Raw genomic sequence first — 18,193 nt, forward strand, 5'->3', positions numbered from 1 at the left:
CGCTATTGTCGATCGGGCACACTTACGCTCTCTCGAAATAACCGCTCGACATCGTACAGGCCCGCTAGCACAAACAGGACACACTAGCGCTCGTCCGAAGAACACTTCGGAGCCGTGCAGGCCCTGAACAGCTGACGCAAGAGTCACTGTGGTTCACACACATTGGTTACACATGACCAACACAGATCGACTAATAGACTCTACAGATACGGATTATCAAATCCTCCACGAATTAGAAATACTACTTCTAATTGTTTTTCCTGTGACTAGATTTTACTGCTGCCCCCTTTACATAATTAAAGACATAATTGATTACATAATAAATTCCATTTAAGATCTGACACCACATCAAGTATAGCTATTCACCAATCAAGCATACTTGATTCAACTACCATCATCCCATGCTGCCTCACAAGCATGATTGACTGACGACATCAGCTGACATTGACAACATCAGCATAACCTCAAAGCAACACATTAAAATCCATAGAAGCCTTCATAGCATAAGAATCACAAGAACACATCATTTGAATAATCCAACAGAATTATTGATTTCTACACAACAGTGCAATATTATAATAATTGTTTACAATCATTAACCTTGTTTTTAATAAATATATTATATTTTTCAGCCTTGTCTGTTATTGATTTCCTTTAAAATAGTTCGAGACATAAGCTAACCCTTTAAAATCGAACAATTTCAATAAATGTATTTGTTTAGTTAAACAAATTCTGCGTTATCAGAAATTACTTTAATATCGGCACCAAACAAATATTATGATTTTATATCATTTTTGAATGATTAATATTAATTAATGATAACGATCTATTACAATGTGATTTGTATATTTCATCAGTGTAATTAATTTACTGTGTACTCATATTAGCCATCAGCTTAATTATAATATAATAAATGAATAAATATAAGTTCTAAAAGATATATTCTAAAGAATATTTAAATTATTAGTTTAAAATTAAAAATGAGTGAGTTGAAAAATATAGCCGAATATATGTTTAGCTTTGAATTAAAAAAAAAACATGTAATTACAATTGTAATATAATTGAGCGAGTAAAAAAAGTGTTCATTGCTTCTAAAGTTATATAAAAGTATTCTATTGAGAGAAGATTTCGCAATCGATATTTGAATAATCGAGGAAAAAATCTCTTATCCGGATATTACTCAGATCTTTCATGAATATAGACCTTTAAGAGAAAGATTTTTTTCTCTTGAAATGTAAATTAACTTGGAAATTGTTCATTCTAATTATTTTATTTATAGTTTCGACTCTCGACGGATATCAGCTTTAGAACACGGTAGCCACTGGCAAGATCCCAGTTTAGGAGGTCGGGCCTTCTTCAAGCATGCTGACACTCCAGCAAAGTTGAACCTTGAGTCCGTGAAGGAGATGGATGCTGGACTTTATAGATGTCGAGTGGACTTCAAGCAATCACCAACTAGGAACAGCAAAGTCAATTTGACTGTCATTAGTAAGACAACCATATATTTGTTTTCTCAATTGATTCCATTCTTTTCATGTAAATAGTTTCTGAAATGTTCGAAATTATATCTCTTATAATTTTCCAATAGACTGATCTTGCAGGACAATACCTTACAGCTTATTTTCATAAAATTGGTATTCTCAGATTTACAGAGAACCATTTATCAATAGTCATTTATACTTACGTATATATTACGGAGTTTACTTTAAACAAAAAAAATTACATTAAGTATAATAAGCTTTATTTTTAAACTTGCTAAATTTCGACGTAATTAGAAAGTCAAAAGATTTGCATACCTCAAAATTATATGTAGGATTAAAACTTATTGTGTTTATCTTCATGCCTTATGCACTAATCTATGAATAAATACGAATGATCATCATACTACTATTAATAGCATAATTTTGATTTACGATATATATAGAAGAACTATTATTTAATTCTTTGTTATGCAATTTTTTGAAAATCAATTTCCATTCGCTGACTTTTCATTCTAATGAAAAATTAATACCATTGAAAAATTTAAAGAATTTATTTTATTAAAGTAATATATTTTTCTTATTTCTGAAACAAATGTATAATTTATTCTATTTTGTAGAATCCATTTTAAATGATATAAAATTATCAAAATAATTCATTTTTCAGTTTACATAATATTTCATTTTTATTTAAATTAAAGTAATTCCATCTGTCATTTTAATTTAGTTTTCCAATCATTTATTATGCACTGAAATATTGATTTTGTTTTTTGAAAATAACTAATAAGAATATAGATAATCTATTTGAAAATAGGACGTAGAATAATATAGTGTAATATAAATAAAATAAAAAAATATTAATTGCAAATTAAAAAGAGTAGATATAATGGTGTTTGTAATGTATAATGGTATAATATTTTAATGTAACGTAATATATAATAATTTATAATGGTATAATGTAGGTATAGTAGTGTAAAAGGTGATAATTTTATGATGTTCTGTGTATTATATTGATATTTATAAATGTAAAATATTTTATATAATTACTACACTTTTGACAATTTGCATTACGCATTACATGATTTAAATACTGACTTAATTCTTAATACATGTTTATGAAAGTTAGCATGATAAAATTTTTCAATAATTTATTAATGCAAAAATAAAACCGTAAATGTGATTAAATTTTATTATTTATTTTCTATTTTACATCGGTGATTTCGATTTACAATCTATCATTAAGAGTAGTAAAAATTAAGAGTTTATTATATTAACTAATTCGTAAGTTTCGATAAGCTTAAAAGAAATGTTTCTCAAGAAATCTTGATAAATGTAAAAGCACTTAAGTCCCATAATAGGTTTGGATTTATTATTTGCATACTTTTTCACTCAAGATTTTCAGAATTTTAAAGCATTGACTTTCTTTTAAAATATGAAAACTAGTAGCTGAAGCGCTTTAAATAAAATTTTCTTTAAATTGAACAATAATATTCAATTTTCAATATTATTATTAATTTGTATAGTTACAAATACATACATACTTGACAAATACATATTTACTTTATTTATTATATAATTTATTTTACTATATAAAATTAAAAAAAATATATTAGGAAGGAAGATATTGTTTCTAAAGAAATCATAAGAATTTAATATTTCGTATTCTGATTTATCACTTTATTGGGAAATAAAAATCTTCAAAATGCAATTTTATAATATATGCCAAAACCGAAAGTTTATTTAATTATGAATATTCAAAAACATAAAAATATAAAGAACTCACAATACAATTAAACAATATATTACATTTTTTAAATAAAATTTTATGGTATATTCTATATATTAATAATATTTTAATTAAAAGAATGTAAAGATATAATAAAAAACGTAAAAATAAAAACATTTAACTTCTATTATGATAAGATTTTACTTATAATACGTGTTAGAGTATTGTATTTAACATTAATTTCGAAATGCTTACGAGCTGACTATCTGTTTGTATCTCGCTATCAATCTAATTGAAGTTGCGCATAATTCTGTGCGATGGGTCGATTTATGTCAAAATGTTAAATGCAGCTGAAGTTCGCGCCGTCATCACTCTTTAAGACTCGTGAGAACGGAAGTCATGGACTTAGAGCGGTTAAATACTATGCTTCTACGGGACTAGCAAATGCAGTTAGCCACGAATGAGATTGACACAGAAGAGAATAGAACGCTTTATAGAAATTGCAATCATCCGTAAATTATCAGTGGGCTCCGAAATTTTAACATATATATCGTACGGAACGTGGAGCTCCCCGTCAAGCCTCTCATCAATTTTCAGGATCGAGGGTGCACCAATGTGCGCTAATATCGAACTCGCGTCAGGCATCAATCAGTAGTAACTATAACACAACTTCTATGAGATCTTCAATATAGTACCTTCTATCCACGATTCGACACTTCTCCAAACTAAATTATCTCTTCTTCTTAGTTACTATCACTCGGAGAATGCGCAGCAATTTCCATATAAAATCAGTATTTATGAAATTTAAAAAAATTAAAGTTATAAAATTCACGTATAATATACATAATAAAAATGTTTATATAAAGTAAGTTATATATCTTAAATTGAGAAACAGAGCTTGTGTTTCATTGAATTTAAAGATATAAATATATTTAAATAATATTAAGATATTTCAGCAGAAAACAATAATACTATGAATTTTATGCTTCTTCAAAAAGTTTTTTATTGTTGATACGTATAAAGAAGTGCTAAAATTTTGATCATACTAAAATCTAATCATATTTAGAAAAAAAAAACAATTATATTTTGAGTCGTAAGAAATTATTACACACTATGATATTTGAGCAACTTTCAATTAATTTTTAATTTAATCAATTAGATAATATAATTTGATTTTATATTCTATAAATAGTACTATACACTTATTCCTAAAATCAATTAAAGAATTAAAAATAATATTAATGAATATGTTATTTTAATAACCATATTATTATTAAATTATAAAATAAGACTTAATATTAGACTCGTAAGGACAAAGTAATATTTAAATACGGATTTTTAGATACAAATAAAACTTTAATTATTAATTTAATAAAACTTTCAGTATTAAAATTTATATAATATTTATATAATATAATTTTATAACGTTGTTAAAAAATAAAATTGATTCTACAAATTTATCATGTGAAATATCATTTACATAAAATATTAAGAAACGATTTAAATAATTTCTAATACATTATATATCATATATAAAAATAGAACTTAAATATTAATATACTACTTTTTCAAAATATAATAATATAATCAAATGTATAAATATATATGTAAAATACTGTATTTTATCAATATCTATATATATATATATATATATATATATATATATATATATATGCATACTATATTCTATATATGTCTGGTTCGTTACGGTTATTTTTACTTAAATTTATATTCGTATAATATTTGTAAATTATATTAAGATTAAAAATATATTATATGAATATTTTTAAATACAATAAGTATTATATCTACACAAATAGGATACTTTATCAAGAAATTAATTTTGTTATATTACTGGATAAAATCGATGTCGCATGTCAAAATTAAATGAAAATATCAAAATTTTGAACAGATAAACAAAAAAATTAAATATCTTTAGTCATATTTACTATTAGTACCTTTGATGGAGCGATAGAAAGTATCACGTTTTTATCAATAATCATGTCTTATCCTAGCGAGTAAGTTTATGATTTAATTTAAAACTCACCATAATAATGTTTTTTATTTATATCAATAAAAATTTTGGAGAAATTTAAAAGCATAAAATTTATAGATCGTTACTTCTTGAAATATACACTTCGTGGCGCATTCATTTGTAAATTACATATTTCCTTTAAGTGGGACAAAGAAAAATATGAGAGTAATAAAGTAAGCCTCTAGCTCTTGAAGTACTGTATAGTTAATCTACTTTCGAAGTTTCATTACGCTTTGTATGATTTCAGTACCGCCGGAACAGCTCAGCATTTTGGATGAGGACGGTGAATCGCACATACCCTATTATGTGCTTGGCCCGTATAGCGAAGGGGCTTCGCTGAACATCACCTGCGTCGCTGCAGGAGGCAAGTAACTAAAATTAACTTTTATGCAATGTTTTTATTGAATACATGATAATATTCCACTAATATTCCACATATTACCTCATTAGTGCATATTTATCTCTAAGTAATGGTAGATAGGCTGTCATATGTAGCCAGTTTATAAATTACATACATTAAATATATTCTGTCTTGTACTTTAGTTACCAATTTTTTATATATTTAATAATTTATTGCATAAATTTTACATAAATATTAAATATTTTTTATTTTATTATCTAGCGCAAGAAATCTATTGTAAATATAATTTAATTTTACATTACGCGTGACTAAAAATTGATCAATTTACAAAAAATACTTTTCTCCTACAATTTCAATTGCATTATAATATAAATATCAGTATTTCATTTATAAATAATTTGATTACTCAATTTAATTTTGTATCAGGTATTACTTAAGTATGTTTTTGGTTTCATTAATTTTATTGTAGAAAAAGCTACGTGCTATTTTTTAAATAAATTCAATGAAGATTTGATAAATATTTTTCAAATTAAATAGAAGATTTAATTGAATTAATAACTAGAGCAAGATAATAAAAAATAGATAACTTTCAATATGGATTTTTTTAAAAATGAATGTAAAACTATCTTAATTTCTGTGATATATTATGAAAATAAACACAACTTTATAAATTTAATTTTTTTAAGTAACTTGCAATAAACTACTAACGATAGGAATTAATTTTTTAAATTAATATTTAAGAAATAAATTAAACACGTTTAAATATCTCTTAAATTACTAATTAATAACACTTTCTTAAGAAATAATAGATTTCTAACTTCAAACAAAGTAATTTAAACAATGCTATGGTTTCTTATTTTATTCAAATTTATTTCGATTCAAGTTGGGTGTTCTCTTAATTTATAATTTTTCAAACTACGGTGATTATTTCAATTAATTCATTAAAGAATGTTCTATAGATAAAAAAAAGTAATTTTTATATCATGTTGTTTACTGAAAAATAGTTATAAATCAAATTGTTAATTTGTTATTATATACAGACATTTTATTGTTAAATAATTGAATACTGAATTTTGAAATTAACATTAAACTTATTAGTAATGATAATTCATTTACAATTTATTGAGAATAAATAATATTAATTAATAAATTTAGTGACTTTTTTATAAAAAAATAGATCAATAAGAAAATATTGTTAAACATTTGTTAATGTATGTGAAAAGATGTTTTAACTCAAGTATTATCTTGATTTATTTTCATTATTTTATGTAAGTACAAGATTTTTAGAGAAATATATATATATTGTTTGATTCTATTATTATTAAATTATTCTATTGTACAGTAAAATAATGTATAAAATTGTATATTAATACAAATAAATGAAATATTTCTACTTTGTTTATAAAAGTAAAAACTATAATCATTCAATAAGTACATATTTTCAAAATATTAAAAAAAAGAAATATAATCATTTTAAATATATTCTTAATTTCACTGTTTGAGAATGCGAGAAAGTAAAATGCAATAAAACATCTGGCAAGCGATATCGTAAAATTCACACTAGCATTCAAACCCTTTCGCTCACAATTATTTGTACTAGTGTCATAAAACATCTGGCAAGCGATATCGTAAAATTCACACTAGCATTCAAACCCTTTCGCTCACAATTATTTGTACTAGTGTCATAAAACATCTGGCAAGCGATATCGTAAAATTCACACTAGCATTCAAACCCTTTCGCTCACAATTATTTGTACTAGTGTCATAAAACATCTGGCAAGCGATATCGTAAAATTCACACTAGCATTCAAACCCTTTCGCTCACAATTATTTGTACTAGTGTCATAAAACATCTGGCAAGCGATATCGTAAAATTCACACTAGCATTCAAACCCTTTCGCTCACAATTATTTGTACTAGTGTCATAAAACATCTGGCAAGCGATATCGTAAAATTCACACTAGCATTCAAACCCTTTCGCTCACAATTATTTGTACTAGTGTCATAAAACATCTGGCAAGCGATATCGTAAAATTCACACTAGCATTCAAACCCTTTCGCTCACAATTATTTGTACTAGTGTCATAAAACATCTGGCAAGCGATATCGTAAAATTCACACTAGCATTCAAACCCTTTCGCTCACAATTATTTGTACTAGTGTCATAAAACATCTGGCAAGCGATATCGTAAAATTCACACTAGCATTCAAACCCTTTCGCTCACAATTATTTGTACTAGTGTCATAAAACATCTGGCAAGCGATATCGTAAAATTCACACTAGCATTCAAACCCTTTCGCTCACAATTATTTGTACTAGTGTCATAAAACATCTGGCAAGCGATATCGTAAAATTCACACTAGCATTCAAACCCTTTCGCTCACAATTATTTGTACTAGTGTCATAAAACATCTGGCAAGCGATATCGTAAAATTCACACTAGCATTCAAACCCTTTCGCTCACAATTATTTGTACTAGTGTCATAAAACATCTGGCAAGCGATATCGTAAAATTCACACTAGCATTCAAACCCTTTCGCTCACAATTATTTGTACTAGTGTCATAAAACATCTGGCAAGCGATATCGTAAAATTCACACTAGCATTCAAACCCTTTCGCTCACAATTATTTGTACTAGTGTCATAAAACATCTGGCAAGCGATATCGTAAAATTCACACTAGCATTCAAACCCTTTCGCTCACAATTATTTGTACTAGTGTCATAAAACATCTGGCAAGCGATATCGTAAAATTCACACTAGCATTCAAACCCTTTCGCTCACAATTATTTGTACTAGTGTCATAAAACATCTGGCAAGCGATATCGTAAAATTCACACTAGCATTCAAACCCTTTCGCTCACAATTATTTGTACTAGTGTCATAAAACATCTGGCAAGCGATATCGTAAAATTCACACTAGCATTCAAACCCTTTCGCTCACAATTATTTGTACTAGTGTCATAAAACATCTGGCAAGCGATATCGTAAAATTCACACTAGCATTCAAACCCTTTCGCTCACAATTATTTGTACTAGTGTCATAAAACATCTGGCAAGCGATATCGTAAAATTCACACTAGCATTCAAACCCTTTCGCTCACAATTATTTGTACTAGTGTCATAAAACATCTGGCAAGCGATATCGTAAAATTCACACTAGCATTCAAACCCTTTCGCTCACAATTATTTGTACTAGTGTCATAAAACATCTGGCAAGCGATATCGTAAAATTCACACTAGCATTCAAACCCTTTCGCTCACAAGGGCTGACGAGTTGAATTGTGGAATTAATTTCCGAACATTCACTTATAAAATAAAAATTTAAAAAATAATAATTTTAATAAAAAATGAAATATAAAAATAATGATCTTTGTATCTATTTATTCTAAAGAATAATTTGTTTAATATAATATGAAATCTTATTATTAATATGACATTTAATGTATATAATTGATTAAGTGATTTATACATGAAACTATTATAATATTGTACTTTCAATACATAAAAAATCTAATATAATCATATATTTATTATATTTGGATCTGTGGAATTATCTCATAATTTAAAAATATTTATAAGAATACTTTGTGGTGGGTGTGTTTATAAAATTTATAGCTTCATGAGAATTATTTTGTAAAAATAAAATTCTATTTTCATTTTTTACATTTACACTACGTATTATGTATCTGAAAAATATTTCGAGTTATTTAGTATGGAGTAGATTAAAAATTATTTTGAAATTTTATTTTGAAAATTATTTTGAAAAATTTATTATGAATTTATTTTATAGTAGTTATTTGTAACCATGTACAATTGCTATTCATTTTTGCAATAGTAAAAACAGTTCAAGATGGTTTTTCTAAATGATATTTGTAAATAATTAAAAATACTGTTCAGTATAAACCATTGGTGAAGACAATATCATAAAATCAATTTACAACAATTTATGTATATAATCTGAATTAAAAAATTAGGCTTGCTCATTGTTATCATATTAAAGCAGCTGCATTTGTACTATGAATATGTAAAAGTAAACTCTATGTGAATTATTTTAGGAAAAGAAAAATAATAAAGTTTAATGCTCATATCTATCGTTGGAGATACTGACCATATATGCATACTTAACAAGGAATTAAAAAAAAAACTTAAGTCAGGAATCTTAAATCGATTGACTTTATTCCAAATAGAAAGAGCATGAAATTCTTTTCCTTTATATAATTTCGGAGAAAAAGTGAATGGGAAATCAAGATCGTATTCGTGTAGTTTCCCGATAACCTTCCGTATGTTCTCAAGTCAAATATAATTTGTCATGAAAATCTGTACTTAATAAATAGTTTAAAAGTAAAGTAAAGAAAAGAGGTACATTTAGAGAAAATTTTCACTCTGATAACGCTGTCTTTATGATATTTTAGAAATAATAACATTTAGCTCATAACTGTTAAGCATATTATTTATATAAATAAACGAACATTCTATTTGAGCCGAATTATGCAGGCGTGAAGTGGCAATAGAGAAAAATAAACGATTTAGCTCTTCTATGTACAAGTTGAAAAATGAATGCAAAAAACTCGATTTAATAAAAAATTTTCATGAGGGAAAAAATTTTTTCGTCAACGTCACATCAGTTAGACTTAAATTTCACAAACCTAATTTGCATTTTGTATAATAGGACGCAACTTTTACTTGTTGCTCGCTCATTCATTCTCTTCTTTCCTTTGTTTCTCTCCCGTTTCTTGCTTATATCTTTCATCAACTTTTTCGCTTCCGTTGCTCTCTAAAAATGTAAAAAAAGTAGTATTTACATAATACTTAACTTATTGAGCTTAACCGAGGAGAACGAGCAACCGCCAATGAATCGCGCATTTCGCATCTTAAATACAGTTCATGTTGCAAATGAGTGTGAATCAGAGAACTGCCGTTTATTGAGGAGCTTACGTAATCCTTCATGTTTTTATTTAACAATATAGTAAATCATCTATTATCGTCATTAACGAAGGTTGGACTCTTGTGCTTCATCAAGACATTCGTTTTTATATGTACAAATAATTTTAAGCTTCGTTAGAACCTTGCCTATTTTATAGCATGTAATTTGCTTGGTTGAAAACTTACAACATTCTATTTTCCTTTTTTATTTTTCAATTAAGTATAATATAGCTAAATCACTAATCAAAAGAAAACGCAATAAAGTATAATTAACGTTATTCGTGACAGTCGCACTAGCTTTTACCTAGACGAGAGTGTTACTGTTTTTGTGTAATGAAAGATTCAGGCTTTAATATGATCCCATGAGTAATGATTTTCAGTTTTTCCTCCTCGCTTTATAAAATGTAAATATTTCTCTGAAATTTTAAGCTTTGCTTGATGAATTATTTCAAGATAGATAGTTCTGGAATAAATTTATTTTGGAGTTCTTTAATGTTATTAACGACAGATCTTTAATTTTAAAATTAACCTTTAATATCTGTAAGTTGAAAAATACATTCTTGTCTTGAATTATAGTCTTTTTTATTAATAATAAATTTCAGTTTTTTCTTCATCAAATAAAATTCATCCAATAAATATAAACATAAAGGAGCACATTTAAATAAAATAAGAAGTTTAAGTCAATAACATGTTAGACGTAGTAGTTTGTATTCAATAACAAATGTTTAACGAATTCTATTTTTAACCTATATAATCAAAATTAAAATAATTGTAATGAATCTTAAACATTACATTTTATGAACTACAAGAATTATTGGTATTAAAAATAGACTGATTTCAGAATATATCTATTTCATACATTTGAAACAACATAATAGTATTGAGTATTGTTCGGGATTGGAGCAATTTTCAAAAATTTACAAACGGGAAAAGGACAAGCTTTCTGATGATTATGTTTGTAAGCATTGATTCTGTGAATTCTTGAATAGTCTATGTCTTGTTTTCTAGTTTCCTACAATATTTCCGCATAGCAACGTCCATTGAAAATTCTCGAACCTTCCAAGGCAGTGTCCTTCTGGACTTCTTGAATATTCTAAAGCTTAATTTCCGATGTCATCAAAACTTTCGGCATAGAATATTTAAGAGCACCTCACCACGCTCCTGTGTTCAGTGTATTTTTACCAATCATTCACTTATTATTATTATTACACAAGTTATTGCTCACAGTATCAACCAGTTATCAGTTACTCATAACTCTGCCACGAAACTTCGCCATATACCAGTTAATCAGTTTTACTAATATACAAACATACTTCGGCCAGATTCAGCAATAATAAGATCGTAAGCCAAAAGTGAAGCCAAATAATTTATATCTAATTTAAGTGCGCCACAGTTAAGCAGTCAAGAGTGCTGATTGTATTTCACGAGTAATTATTAAATATGAAGCGCACCACCTACGCATTAACCACATAAGTGGTTAAGACATTTAACCTTCTATCGAACCTTCTGCCTGAAACCGTCTGTATTGGAACTTCTGTATTAAACATCGCTGTTTTCGGGTCTGTTCTCTGAATTCAAGCACTAAGACGTCACTGTGATCCGAATTGTAATCGAAAAATAACATTCCTCACCGACCATCATTGGGAGTTTTTTAGTCTAATCCTAGACAAGTATAGTATAAGAAACTCAAATTGATAATTTTAAAAACTTACAAGGACCTACACAAATATTAGAAAATAACTGATTTATCAAAGAAAACTATGACATTTAAAAATTTTAATCACTTTATGTGAAAAAATGTTGACATTTATAATTACTTTATGTAATAGAACTAAAACTTATTAATAATTTTAAAATAGTCAATAGTATGCTATTACATGAAATAAAAATAAGATATACGTTTGTCATTTATATTTAATACTTATTTAGGATAAAATTCTTGATTTTTTTCTTAGTAATAAGAAAATTAACTTTTCATTTTTGATAATTACATTACTATATATACATTGGTGATTAAAAAAGAACAATTTATTAAAAATAATTAATTTTACTGTACTCAGAAACTACTATATTGAAATACTTTATTGATAGTTATATATTTTGCATTCGCAGCTAGCATAGTCATATCCAAGGTTGCCATATATACAGCATCATTAAATTATATTGTGCGTAGTTCTTTTATTTTCTATTTTGATTAATCATTTATTATTAATGTAGCTAAATATTGTAAGTTCTATTTGAATTTTTGTCAGAATATAATATGAGAGATAAAAGGTGATGACATCAACTGTGGCTGTCTTTGGATAACTTAAATTTTACTATAATAATTTCAAGATACTTTCGATACTTTTCTCGTTTTTTTATTTATTAAAATTATTGTTTTAATTGATGATGAAGTTATGTTAAAATAATTCAATCAAAATTGAGTATGTTGAAAGATCTGAGCTATGACAATATAATTTTTAGTAAAATTAGGATATAATAATAAATATACTACAAATTATAATTTGTAATAGAATTATGGTACAATTAAAATTTATAGTAAAATTAAAATAAAATCTAATATTATATACATACTGATGGAAATGCATATGCTCTAAGTTAATACAAAAATTGTTTTTTCTAAATTTCAATATTTTCGACCTTTATCGAAATTTCGATTTATTAAATTATAAATTTTTAAAAGTTCCAAATTATTTTTGGTTGTCAATAATCAAGAGATTAACGAACATTATTATTTATGCAAAAGTATATCTCATATGTTAAATGTTCTCTTATTTTTGAATTGATAATAATAGATTAATAAAGTGAACAAATCATTATTTTTTTAATCGACAGATATAATCAATGAATCATAGTATATTAATAACATTTTGGTATTGAATGTGAATATTAAAAAATTGAAAAAAATTTTTAAAAGTTGTAAAAGTTTTCCTAATAACAAATTTAAGTAATTAAAGCAATTAAAAAATTAATTAAATTATGTAAACTAATAAAATAAAAATATGTTAATAGATGAGATAAATTATTTTATATTTGAAGATAGGCTTTAATAAATCATTTTTAATACATATTGTGTAAAAAAGAAATTGGATACTATTAGATTAAAAACTTACTAAAAATATTAAATATTAACTTGTACATATTTTTCTATTTTTAATTTTTATAAGATATAAGTATAAAGCACGTTAGAGAACAGTAAATATTTTTTTACATATTATATGATTCTATGATTTAATGCAAATCTATAATAGTATTTAATAATTTGTAATATATCATAATACTACTTTTGATTGTATTGATTAATTAAATAATTTGTAGAGATTCTATAACCTGAATATGAATATTTATTCACATCGTATGTATAAATTTCTATATAACACATATATAACATTTATTTAGAATTTAATTATTTAATACTTTTCCTTTCCTTTTATTCTTTATATGTGTTAAATTTTTGGAAAAATTCAATTTGAATTTTAACCACCATTCATACATTTTTTTAAGTAGAATATTATTAATTCATTTAGGCTATTTTTATATTATCGAGAAATAAATTATCAAATCTGAAATATAATCTATTATAATATACATTTTCTTACTCGTAAATATTGGATTGTTAGAAATATTATTTAAATATTTATACATTGTATTGGCAATTAATAGGACGTCCACAGCCTCGGGTAACTTGGTGGCAAGAGAATGCTTTACTTGACGACAGTTACGAAGTAGTCGGCATTAGGAAAGTGAGAAATGTCCTTCGACTGGAAAAACTCGAACGCAAGCATCTGCATACGATATTGACTTGTCAGGCCTCAAATAACAATATAGTTGCACCAATATCCAGCTCTGTATCTCTCGACATGAACTGTAAGTATAATTAATATTTACATTTTTTTTTAAAGATTGCCATAAGATCTTTGGGAGATGAATGACACAGTAATCTTACTACTCCTAATGAGAGGAAAATTTTTATGCAGTTACATGATGTTCTTGTTCTAGTTTTAGCATAATTCTGGATGATATAACATGTGTACTAAATATTTTAGAGCTTATATTAACATAATTAATCAATTTTTCAATTTTACGTTCATTACATAAAATTGATACTCCTTGATTTTAAAATAAGAGTATATTTAATACTATACTTCTTACAACAATAAATCTTTTCATTAATAATTTTGTTCACTTTTCAATAACTTTAAATATTATTTTAAATCTAAATTTAAATTTAAATATAATTTTACACGAAAACTTATTTTACTCTTCGAATATTTGAAAGTGTTTTTAATAGTTCATTTTACTTTAATTTAAATGCAGAATATCAGTAATATATGTATTTTCTATTTCTAAAAATATGTTTAATAAAATTAAATGCTGATGAATTGAATAGTATAGTTTATATCAATAATTTTTAAAAGTTTTAGATTTTTTATTGTAAAAATTTAATTTGATTATATAAATCTATAGGGAATAATAAATAATAAATAATAAAACTGTACAACTTTTAACTGGCTAATAATTTTGAAAACTCTAGATTTATATTCTTATATTATATTTATCTTTAGAGTTAAAAATGGTGTGACAAAATCAATTTTATTAAAATAATTAAAAAATAATTATTTTACTCAACTTTATTTATAGTTTGCTATAAATCATCAATATAATCTAAAGTATAATATAATTACTAGAGTATTTTTTTTACATTATATTATTTTAATTAAACGAGTTATTATGCGTTTATAAATGTGAATCTTGAATAATATATTAATATAAGCCAATGTAATTAAATTTAATATATTTGATATTAGAAAATTGTTAATATTAATATCTATGATTCAATAATTCAATAATAAAAGAACCCTTAATAAAATGAATATATTCCAATATTTACTTTATTCTAAGAACTATAGTTTTATTATAGACATCAGGGAAAAAAAATTATTTTCTACATTTTGCTGTTTCAGTTTATTCGGTGCATACTAAATCGTATAAGATAAAAAAATATATAATTACAAATATTCAAATGATTGCAACTGCATAAAATATTTGTTCATGGCATTATTCTATGAGAGAGAAAGAGAGAGAGAGAGAGAGAGGTGGTATAAAAGACGAGAGAAAGAAAAGATATGAAATGAAAATTTCCGCCCCATTGTTGTTAGCCAGAAAAAGTAAATACATTATATTTTATAGTGAGGCCGTTGTGGGTACGACTTCAAGGGGAGAATCGCCCATTGAGCGCAGAAACGACTTACGAAATAGGATGCGAGATCGTCGGAGCCAAGCCGACGCCAACGATAGAATGGACGAAAGGAGGGGTTGCTCTTCGAAATGTTCGCCAGACGGTGAGTAGTATCATGTGTCTGTGTAAGTAAGCGGACGTCGATCAAAATATTCGCCAGGAGAACTAAGAAGAGTGTGAGCTATCTACGCCAGAAGCTTCAATTTCTTACAGCCTTACTACTAGAATTTCGCGATTATGCAAGAGAGCTCTTATATGATTTATGGCCGTTTTGTTTTCCTTCTGATAGCTGTGGCAGCAATCTTTCTACAAATTGTACACATTCTATTATACATTCTTTCCTTTATTAATAATTAAGTATTTCGATAAATAAAAATAAAAAAAGGCTGGATTTATAGTTTATTACAAAATATTTTATTAGTATTTATTGTTAAATTACATTCTTTTTAAAAATAGATTAAACTAAAATTAATACTTTCTAGATTATAATAATATAATAATGATTGTAATCATTCAACAATAAAATAATTTTAATTAAAAAATTAATTTATTAGATAGTAAATTGTTTATATTATATTTATATTATTTATATTATTATATATAATAATAATTAATAGTCAAATAAATTAGATAATAAATCAGATAGTAAATTAGATACTAAATTAAAAAATTTATGCAATTTACATGGAATTAAAAAGAATTTTACTAATCAAGGTAATACCTTTCTTCAGATATGGTAGTTTTTACTGTATATAGTTGATAATAAAATATACTAAAGTCAAGAAATTTATATTATATATTATTATTATAATTATATTCTTATTTATTATTATTTATTTTGTATTTCCTTTATTCTTATTTTTCTATTAATATATATTTATTTCAATTAAAGAACAATTAAGAAATGCATTTATTTTATCATTATTTACTATTATTTATTATTCATATTATTTTTTATCGTATACACCTTATTACATTTATTATTATAAGGACTTTCTTTCTTAAAAATAACGTGTATTATATTAACTATTTTGATATTCTTGTATTTTAAATATTTTATATATATATATATATATATTGTAATATTACTATATACATTGTATAATATATACTATTGTACACGAATTCGATATTCTGCATTTGATATTCTTCTATAATATTATTGTTCAAATTAGCTAATTTATGGATATAATTTACGTAAATAATAAACTATACATATAGACTTATTTACTGACCTAGTTTTAAAATTCATGGACACTGATTAAAATAAATATTTTCAAGAACAACATTTCTTTAAATTATATAATATGAGTAACTATAAATTTTACTATATATATTTATCAATAATAAAGATAAAATTCTTTTCACATTAGGAAAATAATCAAAACAGTAAACTAATTAAAGTAATAAATATATTAAAATTCAGTTAAATAAAAGAATTTTTTTATAAATGTGTTCATTCGTACAAAATATGTTTTGTGTTTATTTAAATTATTTGCTTTAATATGAATTAAATTTATACAATGTTATTATTTAATAGTAATCATAAATTGTATGTAAAAATATGATATTATCTTACATCATATATATAATCGACTGTTTTTATTAACATATGTATTGTTGCAGTAATATATAATATTAAAGAAAAGTACATAATCGACTACTCAATAGTATATGATTTTTATGATTTTTATCGATAATATATATATGTATTGTTGAAAATTATAGTGTACAGTTGATTGAAACTCTTAAACTATGTGTCTGATAATTTGGCAATTGCGTTGCTTCCACCATGAACGACCATTAAGACAAAGTTACATCGTGCGTACATCTAATTGGGTTGTGTAGCAGGATTATGTTCTCTTGATTTTCGCAAATCGCGTTCAGATTAATAGGTCCCCAAATGAAAATTTCTATTTCTTGGCTACATTGTGAGATAATTTCTCCAAAGTTTAGTCACATGGGACCTAAAGGAGTCATGAAGCCGAAAACTGTTTGCCTCAAAAGATTTTTCGATTAACCACTATCTATATAGCTACTAAATTGGTTGTAAATGTGGCATGAAAAAAAGTACATTGTTAAGAATAGCTAATTTTTTTCCTGAGTATTCCCATTTTTTATGGTTAACTTTCGACATTAAATTGCATGTTATAATTTTATCACTTGAAATTTAATATTTTCAATATTAATTATTGTATTGATTATTTTTTCACATTATTATGGATTATTGTTGGATATATATCTCTATAGTAAAAAATCTTTATCTGTCTATCTTTATAGTGTCTATCTATTTATTCTTTCAAATTTTCTTATATCAAACTATTGGCTACAATAAATTGAATTGAAATAATTTTTTATTATGCCAGAAAAAAGAAGATATTTGCTACAAATAAGTATTTAATATTTAAATTAATAAAACTATAA

The 18,193-nt window shown here is 25.1% G+C and overlaps 1 protein-coding gene across 1 annotated transcript in view; it reads left to right on the forward strand.

Moving 5' to 3' along the window:
* The window catches only part of LOC105360898 (protein turtle homolog A), a 194,765-nt gene that overhangs the window by 152,638 nt on the left and 23,934 nt on the right, over nucleotides 1–18,193 (forward strand). The window contains exons 3-6 of the mRNA XM_011497912.1: nucleotides 1,280–1,488; nucleotides 5,487–5,603; nucleotides 14,194–14,397; nucleotides 15,721–15,872. Of these exons, the coding sequence (XP_011496214.1) occupies nucleotides 1,280–1,488; nucleotides 5,487–5,603; nucleotides 14,194–14,397; nucleotides 15,721–15,872 (682 nt within the window). The remainder of the gene's footprint in view (nucleotides 1–1,279; nucleotides 1,489–5,486; nucleotides 5,604–14,193; nucleotides 14,398–15,720; nucleotides 15,873–18,193) is intronic.

Source organism: Ceratosolen solmsi, unplaced genomic scaffold, assembly GCF_000503995.2.
Source record: "Ceratosolen solmsi marchali unplaced genomic scaffold, CerSol_1.0 scaffold14, whole genome shotgun sequence".
In the NCBI taxonomy this organism is placed as follows: Eukaryota; Metazoa; Arthropoda; class Insecta; order Hymenoptera; family Agaonidae; genus Ceratosolen; species Ceratosolen solmsi.